This window comes from Neomonachus schauinslandi, chromosome 4, assembly GCF_002201575.2.
Source record: "Neomonachus schauinslandi chromosome 4, ASM220157v2, whole genome shotgun sequence".
NCBI classification, from domain to species: Eukaryota; Metazoa; Chordata; class Mammalia; order Carnivora; family Phocidae; genus Neomonachus; species Neomonachus schauinslandi.
This window is the reverse complement of record NC_058406.1, coordinates 149509647-149534307: the sequence shown is the minus strand read 5'-3', so window position 1 is coordinate 149534307 and position 24661 is coordinate 149509647. Positions and strand designations below refer to the sequence as shown.

Genomic DNA, 24661 nt, shown 5'->3' with positions numbered 1-24661 from the left:
GTCTCTACAGAGTAGCTTTACTGCTCTAAAACCCCTCCAATGCTCTGCCCATTCATCTCTCTCTCCCCCTAACCCCCTCGACCTTCATATTACCTATCAACTGCCCCCCACCCCGTACGTTTCTTTACACACTTAATAATAAATCCCATTACTACCTCTTCCTTCCTGTGGTCTCTAAAGATCAGAGGTACTACCATCCTATTATATTAAAGGCCAACCCACAATCCACTCATGCCTAAGATTCCTCTACATCTACTGCCAGGAACTTACTCTATTAGCCACATCTCTCAGTTATGTTTAGCTTTTACTTTACTCTAGATCCTTTCCCTTTGTGTCCACAGATATGTTAAAGCAGGGGTTGACAAACTACAAGTCTGGTCCGATGCCAGATTTTGTAAATAAAGTTCATTTCCCTACAGTCTACGGTTGCTTTTGCACTACTGTATGGAACTTTAATAAAGAGTTTACCGACGCTGTACTAAAATCTCTCCTATCGTTAAAACACAAACAACCCCCAACAAAACCCTTCCTGATACTACAGTGTGCTGTCATCCACTGCCTCTCCTCCATTTCTATCCAAACTTACTTTAGAAAAACCTTGTAATTGTTACTACTCTTTCCTAACCATTTACTCAACTTACTGCAATAGGGTTATTAGTCCAAGATTTCTTTCTTTTTTTAAGATTTTATTTTTTGACAGACAGAGAAAGTGAGAGAGGGAACACAAGCAGGGGGAATGGGAGAGGGAGAAGCAGGCTTCCCGCCGGGCAGGGAGCCCGATGAGGGGCTCGATCCCAGGACCCTGGGACCATGACCTGAGCCGAAGGCAGACGCTTAACGACTGAGCCACCCAGGCGCCCCTAGTCCAAGATTTCTAACGAAACTGCTCTTAATTACCAGAGAGCAGATGTCTCAGCCTCTGTGACCCAGAACTCTCTTCCCCCAGTCTCTTTCATGGGCTTTTTTCTCCTTAAAACTTGGGAGTTTCCCAGATTCCTATGTTCATTCCATTGCTCTTTTCAAGTCTACAGATTTTTCCTAGATATTTCACCTACTCTCAAAGTGTTTAACAACCATATACTAATAACGTCCAAACAGATCTTTTCCCTAAGCTTTAACCTGGCACAAAACCAACTTCTCTTAGGCATTTCAACAAAACGCTCTGCATTTAACGTATCCCAAATGGAACCAACCACCCTTCCCCCAATTAACTAGCCTTTGCTCCTATATTTTCTCTGTTGGGAGGACTACTTCCACCTTCCCAGTTACCCAAGCTAAAATCCTGGAAGTCATTTTGATGACTCTTCCTCCATTCAATTCTTTTTCTTTTTTTAAAATTGTATTTTATTATGTTATGTTACTCACCATACATTACATCATTAGTTTCTGATGTAGTGTTCCATGATTCATTGTTTGCGTGTAACACCATTCAATTCTAATCATGTTCTGTGGATTTTATTTCAATGTATTTTTCAAGTCCATTCTGTATTCCGTGTACCACTCTTACCACTACTGGCCTAGACTACTAAGCAACCTCTGAACTGGTCTTCCTGCCTTTTCTCACATATGCCTCCACCTTTTTCTACATGGGCTACCAGGGTAACCCACGGAGAAAAAAAACACTTTAGCTTAAAATCCTTCCATTACTTACAGGATAAAATCTATGGTTTTAAATATGACATTCAAGAACTTCTAGCATCTGGTCCCTGCCTCCCTCTCTAGTTTAATTTCTGACCACTCTTTGTTTCGCATTCTGCTTTTACCTTCAGGATGCTTTTGCTAAAACTCCCAAGTGCTTCCCTAATACCCAACACATACCGTAACACGACTTTCACCTGCCGATGTGCCGGTCTCCTTCCTCTCCTCCCTAACCAGACTGTAGGCTCCTGGAAGGCAGTAACCGTGTCTTATTACCGCTTCTCTACTAACCAATACCTGACTTATGGCAGATGTTCAATGAATATTTGTTGAATACTAACGGCCCTATTATCTTCAGAGCCTCTTTGATTTTTCCCAGTTGCAGTTTGATCAGTCGCTTTATATCTCTGGTAAACACCACTTCCATTTATTTTTCAAAGCTATCAATTTAGTTCATTATCTCCTACCTGATTCATGTAACTGCCTCTTTAACACTTACCCCAAAATAGTACAAAATAGCTTCCCAAGCTTCTTGTCTTTCCGCTGTATCCAGCCTAATTTTCCTAACCCCAGTGATGATTAGGTCATCCCTAGTTTAAAAGCCGCCGACAGGTTATCATCTACAGAATTTCACAAAAATGTGGCAAGGTTATCTATCATTCCTTTCATTTATTTACTGAATGCCAAGCATGTTGCTAGAGCTACAAAAAACAAAACAAAACAAAACAAAACTTCACGGTCCCTTTCTTTAAGGAACGTAGCCTAGAAGGAACGTACTTTTCATCAACTGATTCCACACATGTGTACTATTTATCTCTCCACTAAATTATTACCTATTTTCTTGCCTTGATGGCTTTTTCATGGTGTTCTCAGTCTTGTCTGCTGCTATGAAGCCTTCCTAAATCTTTCACTGGCAACTGATCTAGTCTTCTCTAAACACACTAAGAGTTGATATAATACCAACTATTATTAATTCTGATAAGAGGAAAGTAACTGTGTTTTCTTATCAGTGCCTAATAGTGCTTTCCACATATCACAATTCTCAATAATATGTGGAAAGAAAAAACAGTGATACAAAGAAGGCATGCAGGCATAAGGATTGAAGCAAATATAATCAGAATGGCTCAGAAGCAATTCTATCACTGGATGTATTTATAATACAGAATGTAACCCCTAATAATTATAATATAGTTGGGTGCACAGAGAAATAGACATACCCGCCAATGCCTTTACTCACTTTTTGATCATCAGGAATTGGTTCCTGGGACTTTAGAAGTGAAGCTCTTTCTTCATCTACCCAATTTCCCCACTCTTCTGCTGGTGCATTCCAATCAGAGCTGGGATCAGCAGAAGACAGACCATCTAAAATTTAACAGTGTGAATTAGGTATCTATCATTTCTGCCAAAAACTAAAATGCAAAAACTAAAATTCCTTATGTTGAACTAAGCTGTATTTTTAAACTGTTGTTCTTCCTTCTTTCTCCCATGCACATTTTAAGAGCTAGAAGAAAACCCAATCATGATGGTAAAAACCTCTGTCCCACCTGTGCTAGGCCCATCATATGGCTAATTAAATGGAATTTCTAAGAAACTCTAGGAAACTTAAGAATTACCTATTTAATTCCACTCTCCCAAATTCCTTTGTGATCAACCACCTGACTTTGCTCTGTTTGTACTTTTTATGTCTAATTTGGTCTGGGTCCTGGTCATTTTTTTTCCCTTGGTCATTCCATTTTTGTACTTGATTTATTTTCTAGGGTCCAGAATTAGTGAATCTTGAACAGCAGTGCCAAAATTATGGTCCCCATCCGTCCTTTTACACTACACCTCCTCCTCTCCTTAGGAGCTTTTCAAGATTAGGTTCTTCTTCAAATTCACCAAGTCACGACAGAATATTTAATGTCTTCTTTCTTCCTTTTTTTTTGGGAACAATTACTTTGTCACTTCTAATGGTTAATACTTAATCTGTACCTTCTTACATTTTCCAAATTATTCAATGCTACTTTTATCATTCCAAAATATTCAAGTCACTTTCAGGGTTTCTATCATCTATTCTCAAGAATAAATTTTTATTTTAGACCTCTAGATCCCTTTCTTTCACTCTAAAAGGCACTGAATTTTACCTCCTTTGGGAAGCTATCACTTGCTTATTCTAAAAAGGGAAAAACAATCTTTGGCTTTATCCTGGTTAAGTAGCTCTCAAAGTCAATTCTTCTCTCCTCTCCCTGGATTTCCGAAATGCTTCCACATCACCTCTGCAAGGACTACTTACAGCCAGGTTTCATTTCCAGTGGTTTAAGATGATAGGGGTTAAGCTCTATTTCTAAATGGTGAACAAGTCATTCTAGCACTCCTTTATTGAAAAATCCAATCTTTTCCCATTTATGTCAAATGTTACTTTTACTAACTACTGAGGTCTTTCACATACACTTCAGTCTGTTTCTGGAATTTCTATCCTATTTCACAGATATATTCCTGGGATGGTGCCATATATGACTCTGTAATACTTTTTAGTAACTCGAATGACAAATCTGCCTGATTCTTATTTTCTTTGCTGTTCTTATTTTTTCATGTGAACTCTATTATTTTTGTTTAAAGGGGAGGTATTATGATACCTCACGAAGGCTTTAAAACCTATGTTTCGGAAGAATATAATCTGGGAAAGTGCTCACAGAAAAAAAAAATAGACAAAATTGTCTTTAAAACATGATCCCAAATTTATATGAGGAAGAGATTGAAGAAAATAATATAGTAACAACAGATATATCCTAATAGTAGAATTACAGGAATTTCACCTTATTAAGCACTTACTATATATTAGAACTTGAGCTGGGTAGGTACTAGACATACAAAAATGAGTACAATATACCCCCCACCCCCAACATGGAGCTCCTGGTCTTATCTATTCAGAGATGAAGATAGGTAAGTACAAGAGACATTTAAGTACAGAATGAGACTTTCTGTCACAGGGCTATGGAAAGGGAGAAAAGGGGCTAAAACAGTAGAGGATGGAAAGAGACTGAAAATAAGAACTGATAGTCTAAACATGTAACAAGTGATGACAACTGTGAAGTATGTTGCAATAAAGGAAGTCCCTCCCTAAATTTACTACTACGAGCAGGAATCCAGAGGCAGTATTGCACGGTACACCCACATCGGGGTTAAAGGCATGGACCTGGAGTCAAACAGATCTACATGTGAATACTGATCTACCACTTAATCACTATGTGATATGGGTGAAATTTCATAATCTTAGTGGGTTATACACTAACTCTCCAGGATGACTGAGAAGATTATATTAGATACATCTAAAGCAGTGCACAACAATGCAGTACGTGCTCAATGAATGGTAGGTGTTCTGTTTATGTAGCACTGATGACATTAACAATAGAAAGCCAGTTTCTAAGCTATCAGGCACACACAACTAAGAATTTATTTCTTACAACCCCAGTAAATCTCTCAGTAAGATACATCTGGTGTGTCGTAATGTAGAAATCATTTTTATAAGTATAAAGGCATCTAGTAGACATCTGGAACCAACTGCTCATCTTACATTAAGCATTCATTAAGAACACTGTAAGGAGATCTGAATGTCACAGGTTTTGCTTAAACCTCACAAAGAAGAAATGCAGATTTGGCATATTGCTCTCCATAAGCCAGGTCTCCAAGGCCTCTGGCCAGAAAAGATACTTTCTTTTATAGGAAAAAAAAAAGTTTAGACAAGTGGGTGGGCAATATACTAACATATAAACTATTTTCTTTCCTTTTTTTTTTTTAAGATTTTATTTATTTATTTGACAGAGAGAGATAGCGAGAGCAGGAACACAAGCAGGGGAGTGGGAGAGGGAGAAGCAGGTTTCCCGCTGAGCAGTGAGCCCAATGCATGGCTGGATCCCAGGATCAGGACCTGAGCGGAAGGCAGATGCTTAACGACTGAGTCATCCAGGCACCCCATAAACTATTTTCTTAATAAATACAGTGGTGTGGGGGGATAACAGGTAAAAATCTAGTAAAGTATTAGGAACATTACTTTTTTAAAGGCTTAGATAACCAGAAAGGTTGGGGAATGACTGCAGCCTATGGTTTAACCTACGTAAGAACATTAACAGAAGCACAAATCTCTATTGGCTTTATAAAGGTTTATGGTGATTTTTTCCAGGTTTATTGGTTTCAGGTTTGTTTGTTTTCTTACTAACTGGGATCAAATAAAACTACTTTATAAAACAAAAGATTACCTAAACATAAAAGTTGTCACCAGGAGACTTTTCAACACATAATTCTTAAGATTCATGGGCCTAATATGCTAAAAACTTCTTTCCTTTAAGGAAACTATGCAGTATAGTTTCATTCACTGGATAGTTTTCTCCATTTATAAACAGGGTAACTTCTCATTTCTCAAAATTCTCCCATCGGTTTGCCAATATCTTTTCAAAGAGCTGTATTAGTGTCTTTTCAAAATGGTAAGGAATTTATCTATTTAATTTGCTTGAATAATGCTTTAGGTTTAAGCATCTCATAGCTAATCTCTTATGAGTAAAAAAATGGCTGTCAGCTGCTTCTGGTCAGAACTTACTTTAGTATTAACTTTAATACAACAAAACAATTATGTTAGAAAGACTCTCCAGTGTTCAAACAGACAATACTAATTGACTCCACCGAGTAGACAAATGTTGCCCCTAGAAGAATATCAACAGCACCACAGCACTTACTGAATATTCAGGCAGTGTTCTAAGTGCTATATTTATATACTTTATTATTTAATTCTCTCAACAACTGTGGGAGAAGAACTATTCTTTTTACAGATGATGAAACTGAAGCATACAATGACCATGTACCTACCTAAGTTTATGTCAAGGCTAAAATTCAAACCCAAGTAGTCTGTCCTCAAAGCTCATGCTCTCAACCCCTAACTATGCTGCAGCAAATTCACTCACTCTGGTGTGCCAACAAAAACAAAGTTCTGTTCAAAATCTGACTTTTTACAGGGGTTATGATGATATTGTTCCTTTATGATCCAGACAACGGATAAGATTAACACCCGCCTTTAAAAAAATGTATCTTCTGTACTTTAGCATCTTAACTTAATATTCAAGTGTTCGGGTAAATCCAATGCCTTTCTGTCAGATAATGATGTCTATGCCTCACACCAGAGGGTCAATATATTAATCATATCACACTACGAAATGTAAAGCCAGCGTATGTATATACATACATACATACACATATACATACTCTGTGGATTAGTAATCTCAAATACTAAATCATGCATTTTGTAAATTTAGAAGGAATAATTAAGTGCACGGAGTACCAAAATTAGCCACATTATAGATGATAAAACAAAAAATAAAATTCACAGAGAAAAATGAGGTTAAAGAGAAACTTTGGACTTAAAAGACTGCTAAGAGCCTAACCAATGAAAGATGGTGTCAAAGATGGTGTTTCTGATACTTTTAACTTTCAACAGAGTCCTGTGGATACATCTTTTGCTTCAGTCTTTTATTTCGGCAGCCAATCATGTTTTTCATGTTATAAGAATTCTAAAATGGATAAAAGTGGAGTAATCCTGTGCAGGCAGGGAAGCCTAGAGCCCTGATGCTCAGCTGTCCTCCGCCTCAGCCCATAGCTGCCTCACCGCTATTCTCTGGCATTCCTACAACCCACTCTTCAATTCTATCCTGCACAGAGCTGATCTTTCTTCAAAAGTACAGACTTCATTTTCCAAAATCGTTACCTTCACATCCTGTAATACCCTGGATTTATATGGTACTTTGTAATTACAAAAAGCTTTCATGTTCATTCACTACCACATTAAAACCTCACAACAATCTACAGAAGTAGATGGGACAGATTATTTGCTCCATCTTACAGCTCAATTACTCTAGATTCCAAGATAAGTGCTGAAGTCAAGCCGTATGAGGTAAAACGTTTTAAAGTGAGGACTAAAGTAGGAAATACCTTCTTCTCAAGTAGCACGCCAACCCCACCTCCCTAATCTTTAGCCAGCAATTCAAGGCTTTTTATGGCCTAATCTACCTTTCCACCTCACTTCCTTTAATCTGTAGGAATTGTGCTTTGGTGAATCTATGGAGACTTATTAATCTACAGACTAATTTTTGTACTGCGTTGCAAGTTTACCTTCGCAATTACCATCATCACTAAGGCTGGACCCTGTGGTGGTTAAGAGCATGAACTCTGGAGCCAGACTACCCAAGTTTGATACCACTTCCTCCACTTAACTAGCTGTGTGACCTGGGTCAGATAACATTTCTTTGCCTCAGTTTCTTCATCTGGAAAGTGTGGGAAAAAAAACACGTACCTTGTAGAATTATTGTAAGCATTAAAATAAGCTAATAAAATCCACAAGACTTAAGACGAGTGCCTGGCACAGTCAGCTGTTTGCTTTTCTTATCATTATTACTACTGAACACCTCTGTATAAAGCACTGCACTAGGTACCGAGGATCCAAGAGTAACTGAGAGTTCCTATTTTTAGAGGGTTTCATTTCAACTCTACTTGAAGAAACACAAGATATTCTTCAAGAATTTTTTTTTTTTTTTGCACTAGCCAAATGGTGGAGAAGTCCACAAGGTAACATATAAATGCTAAATAAAAAGAAAAGGATGGCTGTAAAAATTCTAAGGAGTACATTCTGAGGTTTGAGGTTGTGCGGGGAAAAAAAATCTCAGATTTTTTTTTAAGCGAAGATGGCATAAGTTCTCTGAACGTAAAAACCATATTCTTTTTCCCTTCTCCTCTTTTTTTTTTTTTTTAAAATAACTCTGGTCATTAACCTTCCTAAGTTTCTACTGGTAATCAGGCTAAGAAAATTATTTTAAAATACAAAACTTGCATACCTCACAAACTGAAAGCCATTCCTATATATTATATTCACTCTATTATACTAAAACTAAGAAGAGAAACAGAATGTTCATATAAAAAAATTTTTTTAAATAAAAAACTATAGAGCAACTATAAGAAAACATCACGTTTAAATATTGCCTCAATCACAAAAAGTATAAATTTAAATTCTACAGTTATTCAAAAACATCAGTTTACAAGTAGTACACATTTGGTATTAAATTATATTACTATGGCCTAAGAGGTGAAAATTAGGATTAAAATTAAAACATAAAGCATGAATTTAGGGTGCTAGAAAGAAAATTCTGAAAAAACAAAAACAAAAACATAATTTTTAAAAGGACATACTTAACCCAGACCATTCATCATCGATATAGGGCTGATTACGGCTAACATCCCACTGATAATCAGAAGTGGTAGAATGAGAAACTGGCTCAGCAGTAGACCCTTAAATGAAAACGAATGCAATAAAATTAAAAATGGAATTTTCTAATGATGCTTCATAACAATAGTTCTATACTTTGCACACGGAGTCTAAATTATTTTTTATTTCCCCTAAAAGGAAAAATTCAGACATTAGAAAAAGAGTTAAAGAAAAGTAGAATTGAGGGTAATTTCAGATTAAGCATGATAATACTTGACTGAATTCACTGATGGGAATTATATATTGTCCCTAGTACCAATCCATTCGATTTTGTCTTTTACAACACATATTTCAAATTGATTATCTACAAATTTCAAGAAGGTGAAAAAAGTTGTTTTATTTTTGTTCTTAATGAAAAATAATAAAGCACAAAAGAAATCCTGAATGTTTCAGGATATGCCTATAACCTGAGGACCTTGAAAAGAGAGAGCTAGAAAATATCCAGGTTTGCTGGAAACTTCTGCCTAAGAAAAAATTAAAGAAACAGATGATTATCTAGAGAGGTGAGACAGAGGGAAGCCGGTGGTTTAGAGGCCAAGTTAAGTTCAGGTGCACTTAAAGAGAAGAGACTATTATCTCCTAAGTTCCTTCTGTTTTCATTTTTGGGGAGGAGGCGGGGTGAGAATGGGGTCACATAATTTTTAGAATCTGATGAAAGCTGTGATGGACTCTGTCCAGAACCTACACAAAATTTTGCAGATAATTTTGGGGGCACAGAAATTCATGGGTGCCAGGTCAAAAACCCTTGTTCTATAGCTATAAATTCATTTTAGAATGCAAACATAAAGCAGGGATTCTCCATTAGGGATACATATCCCCCAGACCTTCTGAATCAGAATTTTCACATGTACTGGAATCCTTGGGAGACTCTGATCCTCACTTAGGATTTGGAGCCACTGATACAAAGAAATGGTTAAGAAAACCTATTACCGTAAAAGACTTACATACAATCATGTCCTCTTATAAAAGCCCTTCCTAACTTAAACGTTTTCACCTGGTTATAGATGATCTTACCAGCCTTCCATAATATAATGGCTTGATACATACTTAAAGTAGTTATGTATTTTTTAATAAAAATTTTAACAGAACAACCCTATAAATCCATATATAATTAGTATATTAGCTGCTTATAAGCACCACAGTAACACTATTGCTATTTCTTTAGCAGCCCATGCTGCTTTCTTTTTCTCTCTGAATACATGAAGAGAATAGCATCTGTGCTGTACCAAGTCACCAAATGAAAGAGGCAATTAATTCTATCTCTGGAACTGAAATGTAGTCTATGAGAGCAGGGGTTGGCAAACTATGACCCACAGGCCAAATGCAAACAGTCCCTTTTTGTGTGATTCATAGCGAAGATCAGTTTTTGTATTTACAAATGACTGAAAAAAGATCAAAAGAATAGTATTTCAAAACCAGACACAGCCCCCTGTTTATATGTATCGTCTCTGGCTGCCTTCCTGTTACAATGTCAGAATTAAGTAGTTCCACAGGGACAGTATGGCCCACAAAGCCTAAAATATTTATTACTGTGCCCTTTACAGAAAAAGTCTGTTGACCCCTAGAGTTCTAGTGACTCCAGACACTGTGGAGCTACATAATCAGTACACTGGGTCCATGAATTCCATAGTGAACAAAATGTTACAAACTAAACACCTCCCATATTTATGTAGTATTTGTTAAGTACATATGACTTCTACATGATTAATAAAAGGCACATCCATTACAGCATTTAAGTAATGCTGAATTGGTAATAGTTTATTAGTAATACTGTATTTTCTAAATCAATAGATACTCTAAGTAGAGTTATTATGTGAGGTTCTACATAACCTAAAAGGCTTAGATATAAACTCATGATGAATAAGGGCAAATAGAAATAGCAAACTGCAAGTAGAAGTATGGTAGAAACACACTAGTAACAGAAAAGTATAACCCTGAAGGGAAGGCCTTCTATTTGTATTTGTCTGTATGCCAAGGAACTTTCACTTATGTTATGCCACAGAATCTTCCTATCTTCACTACAGAAAGGAACCAAGCCACTTGCAGATAAGAATTTAGGTCTTCTTTTCTCTCCTTTTATTAAGGCCTCCGCTACTTTATATATCTATTATTTATGCTGATAGCAGTACTTGACTTTTATTTTTCGAATAGCATGAGCTACAAAGAATTTAAACAGAAATTCTTTTGTTAACTAAATGAAAGACTGTTTTCACATACCAGAAACAGCAGAGTTAAGTGTGAGAGATGCAAAAGAAGAATTCTGTTCAGAGGTATTCATTCCCCTATCCACACTAGACCAAGCAGCTGTTAAAATAAAGAACGTCACTTGGAACCTTCAATTTGCAAAAGAAAAGTTGAAAGATATGTACAGATTTAAACTATGATAATGATATTTAAAGATAACTTTAGAAATTAGGACAATACAGCAATAGCTACTATTTACTGAATGTCTATTACAGGCCAAGCTCTTCATACCAAACACCTCTAATCCTTAGGGTAACCCTGCTAGGCACAATTTCAGAGTAGTTAAATGACTTTCTGACAGCCAGAAAACAGCTGAACCATGACTGGAACTTAAGCTGATTTCCAAAGCCTATGCCTTTCTCCACTTTAGCAAGATACCTTATTATTTACCATAATTATGCTACTACTTGGGGCCAGGCACTGAACTTGGTACTTGACATTCATTACAGCCAATCCTCACAACTACTGAAATAGGAGGTTCATACAGGTTAAAAAACTAAGCCTGATTTCCATAAAAGTTATTATGTGGGAAAATAGGGATTCATTCCAAATAGGTCCATTTCCAACTAGTCCACACTCATTCCACTATACTGTACTATTTCCTCAATATTTTCAAGCTATTTCTTACTTATATAAATGAGTATTTTAAGGAACGTATACATCCATGAGACCAGTCACACCAGTCTCTTCTTAGTGATTCACTACAAACCCAATTTAATATAGTTCCCTTTCAATTTCAACAAAGGTCCTAATCCACCTAGGCAGGAGCTCTAACCTGCTGCTTAATTTTATCTGTAGCAACCATTCAGCAAGTACCGTCTAATTTATGTCCTAATTATGAAAATGCTACGTAGCTTTTATAAGTGAATTGCAAATATCTGAAAAGGCCACAGTTTTTAACATTACTCGATAAAATCTGATGATCTTCTGTTAAATATGAAAGGATGCTTTAAAGCATAGACATTTCTGCTTTCTTCACTATGGAAAATGAGGCTGGGAATTTAGGGACTGTCTTCTTCCAAACAAATTTTGATATTTCTACACAATTTCTGGACATTGTAGGAAGAACAAGCTTAAAAATAATTATCAGTAAATGATCTAGAGTTTGCTTCTTGGGGACAATAGTCAACATGAATCTTTTTAGGCTTAAAAGTGATGGGAAAAGCAAATAACATTGGAAGAAGGTTTTTTTGTACTTAATCACGAAAAACTCTACAGTGTCTATTGCTCTCCCAAATAAAAGAAATAAAACAAAAATATCTGCAACAAGCATAACAGAAAAAAGTGTATGTTTAACGTACAAGGAATTACAACTTGATTTAAAAAAAAAACAAGAGGCCATTAGACAAATGGGCAAAGAACATGAATAGACAATTCATAAAATAGAAATGACCAAGAAAATTGTGAAAAATATTCAACCTCATTTAACCAGAACAATTTATGTATTTTTTGTTTATCAAGTTAGAAAAGATTTTTTAAATAAGAATACCCAATCTTGGTCAGCACAGGATAAATGGCACTCATATAATAGATGCTGACAGTATAAATTAGAACTACTCTCTTAGAAAATACTTTGACAACATGTTATAGAGCACTGTATGTTTATACTCCCTTTAGCCCAATAATATCACTCCCAAGAATCTATCCTAAAAAAAAACAACCCCAAAACAGATATATTAATGCCATGCTACTTACAATGGTTAAAAAACAGAAAATTCTCTTGATAATATGGGAATAGCTGAATAATTTATATGTTATGCTTATACAATATATTGCAGGGCCTTCAACTAAAAATCCTTACAAAAAGGAAAATGTTTATGTTACAATATTAAGTGTGTGTGTGTGGGAGGGACATAAAAATGCATCTAATTTAGATTATGAAAAAAAAAAAAAAAAAACACAAAAAACCCCCAAAAAACTACACAGGAAAAAAAAGACCATTAACGAAATATAAAAAACAGTGGTTGTCATTGGGTGGTGTAATAACAGTGGGTTTTTCCTTCTAAGTTTTCCATATTAAACATGGACTTCTTTTCTATAACACATATACACACACACACACACACAAACACACACACACACACACACTGGAATTAAGTTGCTTTTTATTTGATGGCTTTCAACAAGAATAAGCTTCTCAACTACTGTCTTCATCTTTAAAACCGAGGAGAAAAATTAATTATATATACTGCAAAACAGTATAAAAGTGGATGCTGCAAACTTTTATTATTCTTACTTAAACTCAACAGAACTGTTGAAATTAATCAAAAAGTCTGTTCACACACTACATTTATAACATCACTAAAAATACACAATTATACCCCTTAGCTACACTGATAATCAGATGTGATAAAAGTATGTGAGAGCACTAGTAAAGAGCGAGTAATACATGCTATTACTGACTTTTTTAGCTACCACTTTGCTCTATGTGAAGGTTTGAGATGAGTTAGTTATTACTATTATTTCTGAATAGCTTTACTCATTTTTCTACTCATGGATTTTTTTTTTTCATTCCTGGAAAATTCAAAATGTACTGGAAATAAGCAATTGTAAATGAACTTAAAATTTTCTAACACTTCTTACCAATGCCAGAAAATATTGAACGGTCACTCCAACTCCTTCCCCAGTCTTTTCCATTTACATTAGCACCTCCAGTGTCTTGACCCCAGGCAGATGGCTCACTTTTCCTCTTGCCTGCAGAAGCAGGTGAAACAGAATTCCACTTCTCCTCACCTGCACTGATCTGTGAGGAGAGTTTTACAGACTTTTCATTCCAGCCTCCTCCATTTACAGTGAGGTTTTCGTTCAATCCTGAAGGAACTTAAAGAAAAGAAAAGAAGATTAAAAACTGATACATGACTCCTTATGAAAACTGGGATATTTTCAAATTTGCTTGGTTTATATTTATCACTCATTTTTTCCCCTACTGTCCTCTAAACAGCTTGAGCTTTAAAAATAAAAATGATGTCCTAAAAGTGACATGACCACCAATGGATGACTTTAATTTAGAAACTAAGAGTAGGCTTGAACTTTATATTTTAATGATGTTTTCAACAGCAGAATGACTTGCTCAAAGAAAGTACAAAAGATTAAACAGGAAAACAACACATACTCTGCTATGCTCAGAATACTCACCCACTAAAAATATGAACAATTCTCCTTAGTTCCATGTTCCGTTCTTATTTACACACACACACACACACACACACACAGTATAAGGCAGTGATTCTGAAACCTGGCTGCACATTAAAATCAACTGAAAAATTTCTTAAAAGTAGACACTGGAGCCTCAGCCCAGACTAATTAAAATCAGAATCTCTAGGGGTGCCTGGCTGGCTCAAGTTGGTAGAGCATGTAACTCTTAATCTTGGGGTTGTGAGTTCGAGACCCATGTTGGGCATAGAGATTATTTAAGAAAATAAAAATAAAATAAAATCAGAATATTTGTATGCAGGTATATGTACATATGTGTGTGTGTTGTTTTTCTAAGCTTCCTAGATGACTGTAATGTGTAGCCAGGATTGAGAACCATGGGAATGAAGGAAGCTGACAGGGTTAAAATAAGCCTGAAACAAGAAGGTGCTTTTCATTTCTGAGTTTATATTTTACTACCATACTTTTAGTTTCTAGGTAAGGTATATCACTCTACTTAATTCAATCTTTATCATAAACAAGTAAATAAAATATATTTTCTAATTGTGAAGCACAGTATAACTTCAGACTGTAGTCCATTTTTGTAAAATATTTGATATTGTTAAGGAAGCAATTTAAACGATTATAGGTATTAAGGTTTTTTTTCTTAATAAACAGGGGTAAAGTCTTTTATCCCATATATGCCTATATTAAAACCAAGTCCTCCCCCACCCCAAATCTTTCTTTTCTCTATTGGCTTACACAATGCAAGCAAGAATAAAAATCGCATGTAAACTACTACTAAAAAAATGTTTTTACATATGGGGAGAGGGAGAAACAACTAGAACATACCAAAGACTCTTAGGAAGTGGGAATGACTTTTCTTTTTTTCCATTTTCCAAAATCTCTGGATTGTGATTATGTTACTTTAGTAATTAAAAATCATTTCTAAGCCTTTTTTTTCCTTCTGTATCATTCATGTGAGGAAACAGACATGTATATAAGTTTCTATTTTGATGGGCCTTCAATTTAAGTTACATGTAATTTCTCTCACCCTGAAGTGTAGAATCTCCTTTTCCAGACTTAAAGTTGCTAACTTGAACATTTAGATGAGAATCACCTGGTTGAAATAGAAATAAAATTTATTTAATACTAAATAGGCCACTATGCACATTAAATTAGGAGTTAACATATAAATTAAGTTTTCACTTATTATTTTTAATAAATTGTTTCTTCAAGTATTAAATTCTTATACTGGAAAAGAGTTTTACTCACAACACACTTGACATGTCCTTAAGGAACTGAGTTCTATAGTTACCATATTCTTAGTCAACTAAAATGGCAATATAGGAACTGGAAAATCTCTTAAGTATATGTAGAGTCTGCTGTTCTGTAATGCTTATGAGATTCTTTTAAGTAGGAACTGGAGAACTGGGGCTCTGTAATTGGATTCAACTTTGCCACCTCTCAACAATACCAGCTGCCTTTTCAATAATCCTGGAAGCAAACACATCCAACTTAAGAAGAACACTGCCAGTATTTGGGACCAGGACTTAGGAAATATGGCAAGAGGTACGAATACATATTATAACAAGGATACCATTTCTCTGACACTAAAAAGCATTTAATGATTACAATGTATCAAAAAGCCAGCAGACAGATTGTGCTAGCAAAGGCAGGCATGCACAAGACAGTGAAAAAGGGTCCCCAACAAAACGGAGTGCTAAGACATGGCTAACATGTAACAGCGAAAATGCATAAATAGAAGTCATTGCTGTACCAAAGCAATACATTTCAGCAAGTCATCAAGCAAAAAAGTAAAATACACCAAAGCTAAGAAAGTGGTCTGGAGACAAATGCAGGGTGAGGAGGCAATTAACAAAAAAGTGAAGGAAGAAAAGTCAATGCTCAAGTTGAATAGTATCACTCTGCAGACTGATGTCTCCAGGGTAAAAATGATGGCAATGTAAAGAGCTTTAAGAAGCCATCAGTACTGGATAGTGTGAGCACTTGAAATACTTGGGAAGAATATCAGCTCAACAACCTCTGAAGTTTCAGTCTAGCTTTATCAAACACCTATGGCATTCTCAAAAAGTTAGGGTGATAAGAAGTCCAGATAGAGCCTGCACTATCCAGAACATGCTTGTTTCATCTTGGAATGAAAGCATCCAACATGCAGAATGGTGACAAATAATTTTATTTAATAAATGTCTTGTCCACTGTAAGAAATGGAGATGTAAGAGAATTGGGGCAAAGCAATGCACACACAAAAAAAAGGCAACATCATTTTCTCACGTGACTCAAGGCAGAAAGGCAATTTTAATTTAGCAGGCCATTCATCAGGCGTTACGTAACAAGTAACACTGCTGGTTATCAGGTAAACCAATATGTGGTCCACGGTGCTCTCACGAAGAAGGGTATATCAGCACAATGATGTAAGCAGTTCAAAATAGTCAAATTTTGACATAATGATATTTTGTACATCTGATTAAAAGGAGCTGGATTTGATGTATGACTCTTATGTTCCACTAATATACCTTTATTCTTCTTGGAACCAACAGGAAATGATGCAGTTGTAAGTTGCTCGGTGGTAACTGTGATGGTATTTTCTATCCCAGGGATAGTTGAATCCAATGAACCAGAATCAGTCTGCACCTTATCACGTTTACGCTGCTGTCGTTTCTCTCTGTGACTAATTTTAGTTTCCCAGGCTCCTGACATAGCCCCAGAAAAAAAAGTGTTATTCAGTAAAGGGGAAGACAAAACGTTGTAGTTCTGAGGGGGGAAATGGGGCAGGGCACATAAGATATCATGATAAATTAAGAGAGTAAACTAAAAACCCAGAGTACTGATTATATTAATTTATCCTAAGAATTTATTCTAATCCCAATATGTTGTTTTAGGCAGCTAACTGCCATTATTATTTATTCTGGTAATTTTTATCAACTGTCATCTATGATTTAGGAAAAATGATAACTATAAGTCATCCTGTAGATCTTTTTATCCCGCTGGAGAGAATTGAGAGTGTTATAAATAATTACTAATAAATGGGTTTATTTGGTGATGACAATAAAGGGCTTCCTCAAGAATTTTGTACACAGCCTTCTAGGGATAGTGTATTTAAGAACAAGAGAGAAAAAGTCCAAATCATATTTCTAAGAAACAAAGACAAAACAATTGCTCAAGATACTAAGCTACACCTTAAATCTCAAAGTGGTTCCCTTCAGGAAAAGCACGATTGGATTCTTAGAACTTAGATTTAAAAAAAAAAAAAAGTTTTCTAACAATGTCACAGATCTGTACATTAAAATCTGTAATTATTAAAAGAAAACTAGATACAAGATTAAGCGACACAAATGCAGCTTTTATATAATGCACCATGGTAAAAAAGGATTAAAATTTTTTCTATAGTCCTTTCACTTGCTCAAGTACCTTCATCAACTTCCTTTCCATCATGGCGTGAACTGTTTTGCACTGCTTTAGCATCTGACTTTGATTTCTTCTTATTTTTCTTTGACTGAAAGTAAAATAGAATGTTACTTAATATTTCATTATGTTTTTGAAAAGGTAGGAGTCAGTAAGATACATAATGAAATGTATGATGCTGACAACCAAAAAATTTAATGTTTGATTAAAAAACTTAACATTAAATGGCAATAATAATATGAGGTTACCATTTATTCAGTGGTTACTCTATGCTAAGTACTTTGCACTCGTTTTCTTCTTTATTCCCTAAAAAAAAAATCACTAGAGAAGGTATTATTCCCATTTTAGAGATGAGGAAATGGAGACTTAGAGCTGTTAAATATTAAATAGGCTGTCTGGGGTCACATTAAGAGTTAGTAAATGGTAGAGTCAAATTAGGAAATAGGTCTATCTGGCTCCAAAGTCTGTGCCCTTAGAAACATGCTACCCTAATTTACATCATAAATAAGGTACTATAATATGATGTGTTCAGAATAAAATAAAAACCTACTGCTAATGTTCAGAAAGAAAATGATGCACTGATTATCAGTTTTTGGATTTCATAAAACACATTGTTGGAATACCCTACTGTATAGCAAATTAGTGAGTCAACTGTACAAAGTAGATAATATTTTGTTGGTTTCAGAGCAATGTGAAAATATCTAGAATTCATATATGGTAGATGTTTAGTATTTAGTAATTCATTAAAGAAAAAATACCTACACACACAGAAGGTAAGCATATTTTGAAATAGACTTCCAATTCCCTTCCGCTAATATTTTCTCTTCTCAAAAGCTCATTAAAACCTCATAAAGCCATGATTCCTATAGATTAGTGCTTCAAGAAGAGTACTAACATTCATGAAATAGTGATTTTATTTATAATTTGTATTCACACATTTAACTATTTATTAATATTGGCTACACATATGTATTATTGTACACTATCTTAAAGTTAAGTTTACCACCAAAAAAGACTGTATCTTGATAGTAAGCCTTTTTCATGGGTAAAGCAGTAAAGGATAGTTTGAGTAAGCAATGAATGACAGCTCTTCAGAGTGATTAAAAATTCTTTGACAACAGGAGTACACAACAAACTATTCAAAACAATGTTTATTTCCCATAGTTGATCTGTACTTGTTTCTTTGCATGTTCTCATGAACATGTATCACGTCTCGTGTACTGCTTTATTACACCTACCAAACCAGGCTCATATCCACTTTACAAAAATTGAGCTATCATCTACATACCATAATATTTATCCTTCTTAAGTGTACAATTTGGTGGTTTTTAGTATACTTGAGGCTGTACAATTATCACCATTGTCTAATTCCAGAATGATTGCATCACCCCGAAAAAGAAAGCTCGTACCTAGTATTAATCAGTCCCCACTACCCTCTTCCCACTGGCGTCCACCACCAGGCCACTTTCTGTCTGTCTCTCATATCCACTCTCAAGTACACACAATACCTTGAGCACTTTTCGATTACAGCCTAAAGTAGGGGTCAGCAAACTTTTTCTATAAAGGATCAAACAGTAAATATTTTAGGCTGTGCAAGGCATATGTATCTCTACATGTAGCAATTGTACAACTCTGCTATTATAGCACGGAAGTAGCCGTATACAATATGTAATTAAATGGGTATGACTGTGTTCCAACAAAATTTTATTTACAAAAATAGGCAACTGGTTGGATTTCGGGGGCCAGAGTTTGCCAACCCCTGGTCTAGAGCAGCACTGTCCAATAGAAATATAATGCAAGCCATGCTAGTAATTTAAAATTTCCTAGCACACAGGTTAAAAGGTTAAAAGAAATAGGTAACATTAATTTTAATAATATATGTAAATCAACACATTCAAAATACTATTTCAAAATGTAATTAATATAAAAAACTATTAATAACATAGTATGAGAAAGAGTGCTCAATAGCCATGTAAGTAGCTACCACATTGGATAGTACAGACCTACAGGAACTACCTAAAGTACCCTCATTTTATAGATGCGAGAACTGAGGCCATAGATTATATAAATTGCCTGAGGTCATAGAGTTATTAAGTGGTAAAATGAGCTAAAATTCAGTTCCGACTCTAGATCCTGCCCTCACAAATACTCTGCTATTCTGTCTCTCTACATTTAACTCTAAATACAAATTTAATCATGTATTAGGTATGTGATTTTGGGCTAAATCGCTCTAAACCCTTCTCCCCAACTGCCATACGGGACAAAAACTCCTAACCTCACATAAGGTCTTTTAAGGATTAAGTAAGATGTGAAAGCGGATTGCCAACTACGAAACAGTATACATAAATAAGACTTTTTCAAGGAAAGCAACTATGAAAAAAGGATAGAAATTACATTCACACTGAAATACTGTGATGTGTCACTAAAATAAAATCTGCAGAAAAATAAAGACAACTATCTTGGCTTAGGTCTTGTTTTAGTTACCTTTAAAAAACTAACCAAAAAATCATGCTTACCCAGATGAGACTTAATAACATATTATAAAAAGCATTAAAATGAATATGCATACATGCTACTATTTGCCCCAGTCATCCTACTCAGAGGAACACCTTACTTCTGGGCAGCTCCACTACAGTTAACACTTTTGAAGGAAAATTGCAAATACAAAGTTCTAGCTCCCTTGTTACCATAGTTCTTTCCCCCAATTCGTTGTCAGACTCTACCATGGAGCTAGCCTTAGCCTCTCTTGAATGGCTGGTCATCATGCAATCAAGATTTATTAAATACCTACAAAGTGCTAGACATACACTCCAAAATGCTTATTTGTAAATTTTACACATATCCTACTACTGATGATGTATACATGTGTAAAACATCAGAGCAATAGGACTGAATATGCTTCATTATTTTTGAATAATCTTCTAAATTCATGCATTTTAATACTTTAATACTTTTAATATTAAAAACTATCATACCTGACAAAGGTACACAGATCCATTTAAATGAAGGCCACGCTTACTAAAACATGACATTAATTCTTCCACCTCATCCTCTAAGTAGGCAAAGGTTTTTGTGGAAATATAACTAATAAAATTTAGTCTTCCTCAACACCAGGTGTTCCTGCAATTGAATCTGATGGTTTTACTTTATTTTGGCATTTTTTAAAAATGGATTCACTAAAAACACTTAAATTAAAAAAAGTTGGTTGTAATTGCTATCACTTATAGACCTTTCTAATTAACCCAGTTAAGTCTCAAAATAGCTCTATGAGGCAAATGATATTATTTCCACTTTACAGATAAGAGAAGGGAGGCACCGAGTGGTTAAGCAACCAACCCAAAGATCACATAATTCTTAAGTGCCAGAGCTGGGATTTGATAAGCATGCTCCAGAACCTGGGCTGCTATGCTATTTTTCTGTTAGAAAACTGCTCCTGAGCTGTTAAATTATGCAGATATGATAATTTTCACAAGTAACAAATAATTTTTAATAACAAAATCACACAATGGTGTAAACTTCTCAGAATACACTCTTCGTTACATGAGTTTCTTTAAAAAAAAAAAAAAAAATCAGCTACTTTCTGACACATCTCGTTAAAGTTTCCTTAACATTGACGGGACAGATTAAGTACAAATTTTTCCCAAAAAGATCTGCTAAGTATAATCTGTCATTATAAAAAAGATCAACATATTTGAAACACTTGAATTTTAGTAAAAGAAAAATGTGTGGCTCGCTTTTTAAGTTGGTCAGCTTTCTAAAAGTATTTTGACAAATATAATCAATGAATCTCTTCTTTGTAGAATAAAAGATGATGATTCCCACCTTGCCCTTACCATAAATTAAAGGCCTCATTTTCCAATTTACAGTCTGGCTTTATACCTTTTTTGCCACCACAGATTTCTAGAAATAATGCAGTGAATGAATTTTGTGCATGGTGCTATCTCTATGGCTTCATCTCCCTATTCCCCAAATTTTATTTTTTTAAATTAAATTCCAGTTCACAGGGGCCCTCCATCAGTGACTTTTATTTAGTTTTTCCACACCAAAAAATTTAAATTAAGTGATCTATTCTTGAGAAGGTATCTTTGTATTTTTTTTTTTATCTTTAGTTGCTCACAAAACTAGTTCTTTATGCATTTCATTACTGAAATAGAATATACCGAGTTCCCCAAGTGTAATGTCAGAATCATCTGTACATTTTTCCAATTTGCAATTTGCTCTGCTACTGATTTACTTAATTCATCAACAATGTTTTTATGCTGCACCCAACAGTATATGCTGATGAAAGAATGTGTTCCGGGTGATTGTCATATTGTTTTTTGCGATTTTACCATGGCAGAAAGAACAAGTGTTTCCCCACATATGTCTTTCCCTTTTTAAACAAGAAACCTCCAAGAGTGGCTTCTAAGCATTCTTAATTATATTTAGTAAAATTCTGTACTATTGGGTACTGCATAAATAATCATCTTTAAAAAAAAACTGCGGAGGCCAATCTTCACATTCTAAATGCTTAGATATCCTGCTGATTGAGACAGTTTCAGAATATCGCTAGCTAAAATCTTAAGTCACAGTATAAATGGGCAAGGCTTCTTACCAGAAGTAGGACTATATTTCTGTTTCAAAAATCTTCCTTGATTATTCCATTTTTTGTGACCAATTTCTTATTAGGTCTGATTAAATCATCTTAACCTCATGATGATGTGACTGACAGAGGTCTTAGTAGGAATAGTAGTGCCCACTCTATTTTTCTGTTTATTTGCATTATCATCATCTACGGTCGGCAGCTTCCTAGCCTGTTCACTAAAGGTTAGTCTAGTTTAAACTGGGTAACACAATCAAGAAACCCACAGAGTTGAGCACACATCAATTGCAATCTGTCAAAATATATTATGAGAAAAGAAGCAATGAGGGCAGTCTTTCCATTGTAGCTTCCCATTCTTCTCAGGATCTGGCCCATGTAGTGTCTTACTACCCTCTAATATTCCAAATGAGGATGCCAATGACATCATATATTGAAATGAATAAAGCTTCATTTGTTTTAATAAAAAACTAAGTATAAATAGAAAGTCCAATATTCTCTTCCTTCATCCCAATGGATCCTCCTGTATACTCCACTCTGGAGACAATGGTCTTAAAAAGCACATGCTGAAGCAGTTCTAGGACTACAAGTAATATGCTTTCGAATTCACAGAACTTAAAATATCAAAAATTATAAGCTGAGTTATCAAAAAAAGACACTAAAATGACTTCCATAAATAAGCTCAGCCTCTACCTTTAACTTCCTAACATGAATGAATATTCCTAGTATTAGACAACACCCAAAAATAAGTGATAACACTTATTAGAGCAGCAAAAGGTATATGTTGGCAGCAAAAGCAGATCTACCGAAATGGCTGCTTCTTAGCAGATTTTAAGGAATTGTGAAGTATTAAAAAAAAAAAAAAAGGGCAGAGAACTGCTCAATTTTAGGGAGTCTAAATATTCGTATAGAGTCAAAAACTATCATTAAGAGAGATACTGTACAAATTTTAAGTTAGAGGATACTTTATTTTGCAATCAGTTATTTGCACCAAAGTAGGCAGCCAGATTCTAAATGTAATCCTTACTCAATTTCTTAACTGTCTTTTCTGGAAAATACTGGTCCTTAAAATTTTGGTGAACTGACATAACTGATATTTAAAGCCCTATAATTATCTAAAGCCACTGCTGGTAAAGTCAGGAGTGATAAAGGAAATGGAACCTGAAAAAGAGGAATGCTGAGTATTTCCTAGAGGTCAGAAGTGGATACTATGATGCTTTTGTCTGCGGATGAGTGGCTAGTATGTAAGATTTTCCACTAATTCATGGCAAAAACTATTCTGTTTTCTGAGATTTTTGTTCTTTCTCTTTCCACTGTGTCAAAATTCCTTTTTTTTTTTTTTTGTAATGGTGACAGTGGTTTTAAAAATGTACATACCTGACAAAATTAAAATGTTAGTTGGTGAAATCAATTGCCACTTGGAAAATCTGAAAACTATTGCTTTAAATCAATTTCATTCACTTTCTGCCTAAACAAATATGGCAAGTCCTTATTTTACATTGCTCCATATTTAGCACTCTTTTTCTCACTTGTCTCAAACATATAAACAAGCTGGGCATGGTTAAATGGCAAAGGATGGACGGTTCAAAGAGCATATTACTTACATTTTTCTACACCAGCAATTCTTAATCTTAGTAACTTGGTGACACAATATTAGGATGAGATTAATTATAAAAAGTGTCATAAACCTTTTTAAAAGTAGAGAGAGTTGCAATTGATGTTCCCCCCCTTTTCTGGAGGAGGTGGTGGTGGTGGCTGGCAGAGGTGGTGTAATTCAAACTAGAGCCAAGACTATTCTACTCACTACTATCCTGATGCATTTTCCTGAATGCAAGGAAGGAGCAGGATTGCAGGTGCAGGGAAGTGCCCACAACTTAAACTTTACCTCTTTCTCCTTACCCTAATTAGTTATATTTTCTTTCACAGCACTTACCACCATCTGACATGAGAGAATATATTTGCTTATTTTCAGTTGTCCCCCCGCTCCCATTTTATCCTGTTTTATCAACCATTATATTCCTAGTGCCTAGAATAACGTACCTTGCAGAGAGAAGGTATTCAATTAATATTTGGTTAATCAATGGAAGAGCCTAAAAGTAGACTGCATTACATATAGCCCTGTCTGCCCAACTCTCACTGTCCCCAAAATAAAACCTCTGGGCTATCGTATTTGTATACTTGATCCATCATCCAAGCCATTAAATTATTTAAATATGTTTAGTGTGAGCTCATGAATTATGGTACACCACATAAGTAGCATGGCTATCTACCCAGAATCTTAAAAAAATTACAAGAAACCTTCCTTAAGAACTCTTTTTATCTAGCCCCGAACTCTTTCCCAGATACGGTTCTCATATTTC

At 35.1% G+C, this 24661-nt stretch overlaps 1 protein-coding gene across 7 annotated transcripts in view; it reads right to left on the bottom strand.

Moving 5' to 3' along the window:
* The window catches only part of MTDH (metadherin), a 56115-nt gene that overhangs the window by 12024 nt on the left and 19430 nt on the right, over nucleotides 1-24661 (bottom strand). Inside the window, exons 3-9 of one of the 7 annotated variants that reach the window (XM_021688680.1) lie at nucleotides 17729-17813; nucleotides 16834-17010; nucleotides 15351-15416; nucleotides 13748-13984; nucleotides 11138-11224; nucleotides 8845-8943; nucleotides 2876-3000 (exon numbers count right to left, since the gene is read on the bottom strand). In XM_021688680.1, coding sequence (XP_021544355.1) covers nucleotides 2876-3000; nucleotides 8845-8943; nucleotides 11138-11224; nucleotides 13748-13984; nucleotides 15351-15416; nucleotides 16834-17010; nucleotides 17729-17813 — 876 coding nt within the window. The remainder of the gene's footprint in view (nucleotides 1-2875; nucleotides 3001-8844; nucleotides 8944-11137; nucleotides 11225-13747; nucleotides 13985-15350; nucleotides 15417-16833; nucleotides 17011-17728; nucleotides 17814-24661) is intronic. The other 6 variants (XM_021688683.1, XM_021688682.1, XM_021688681.1 and 3 more) reach the window with 6 other exon arrangements.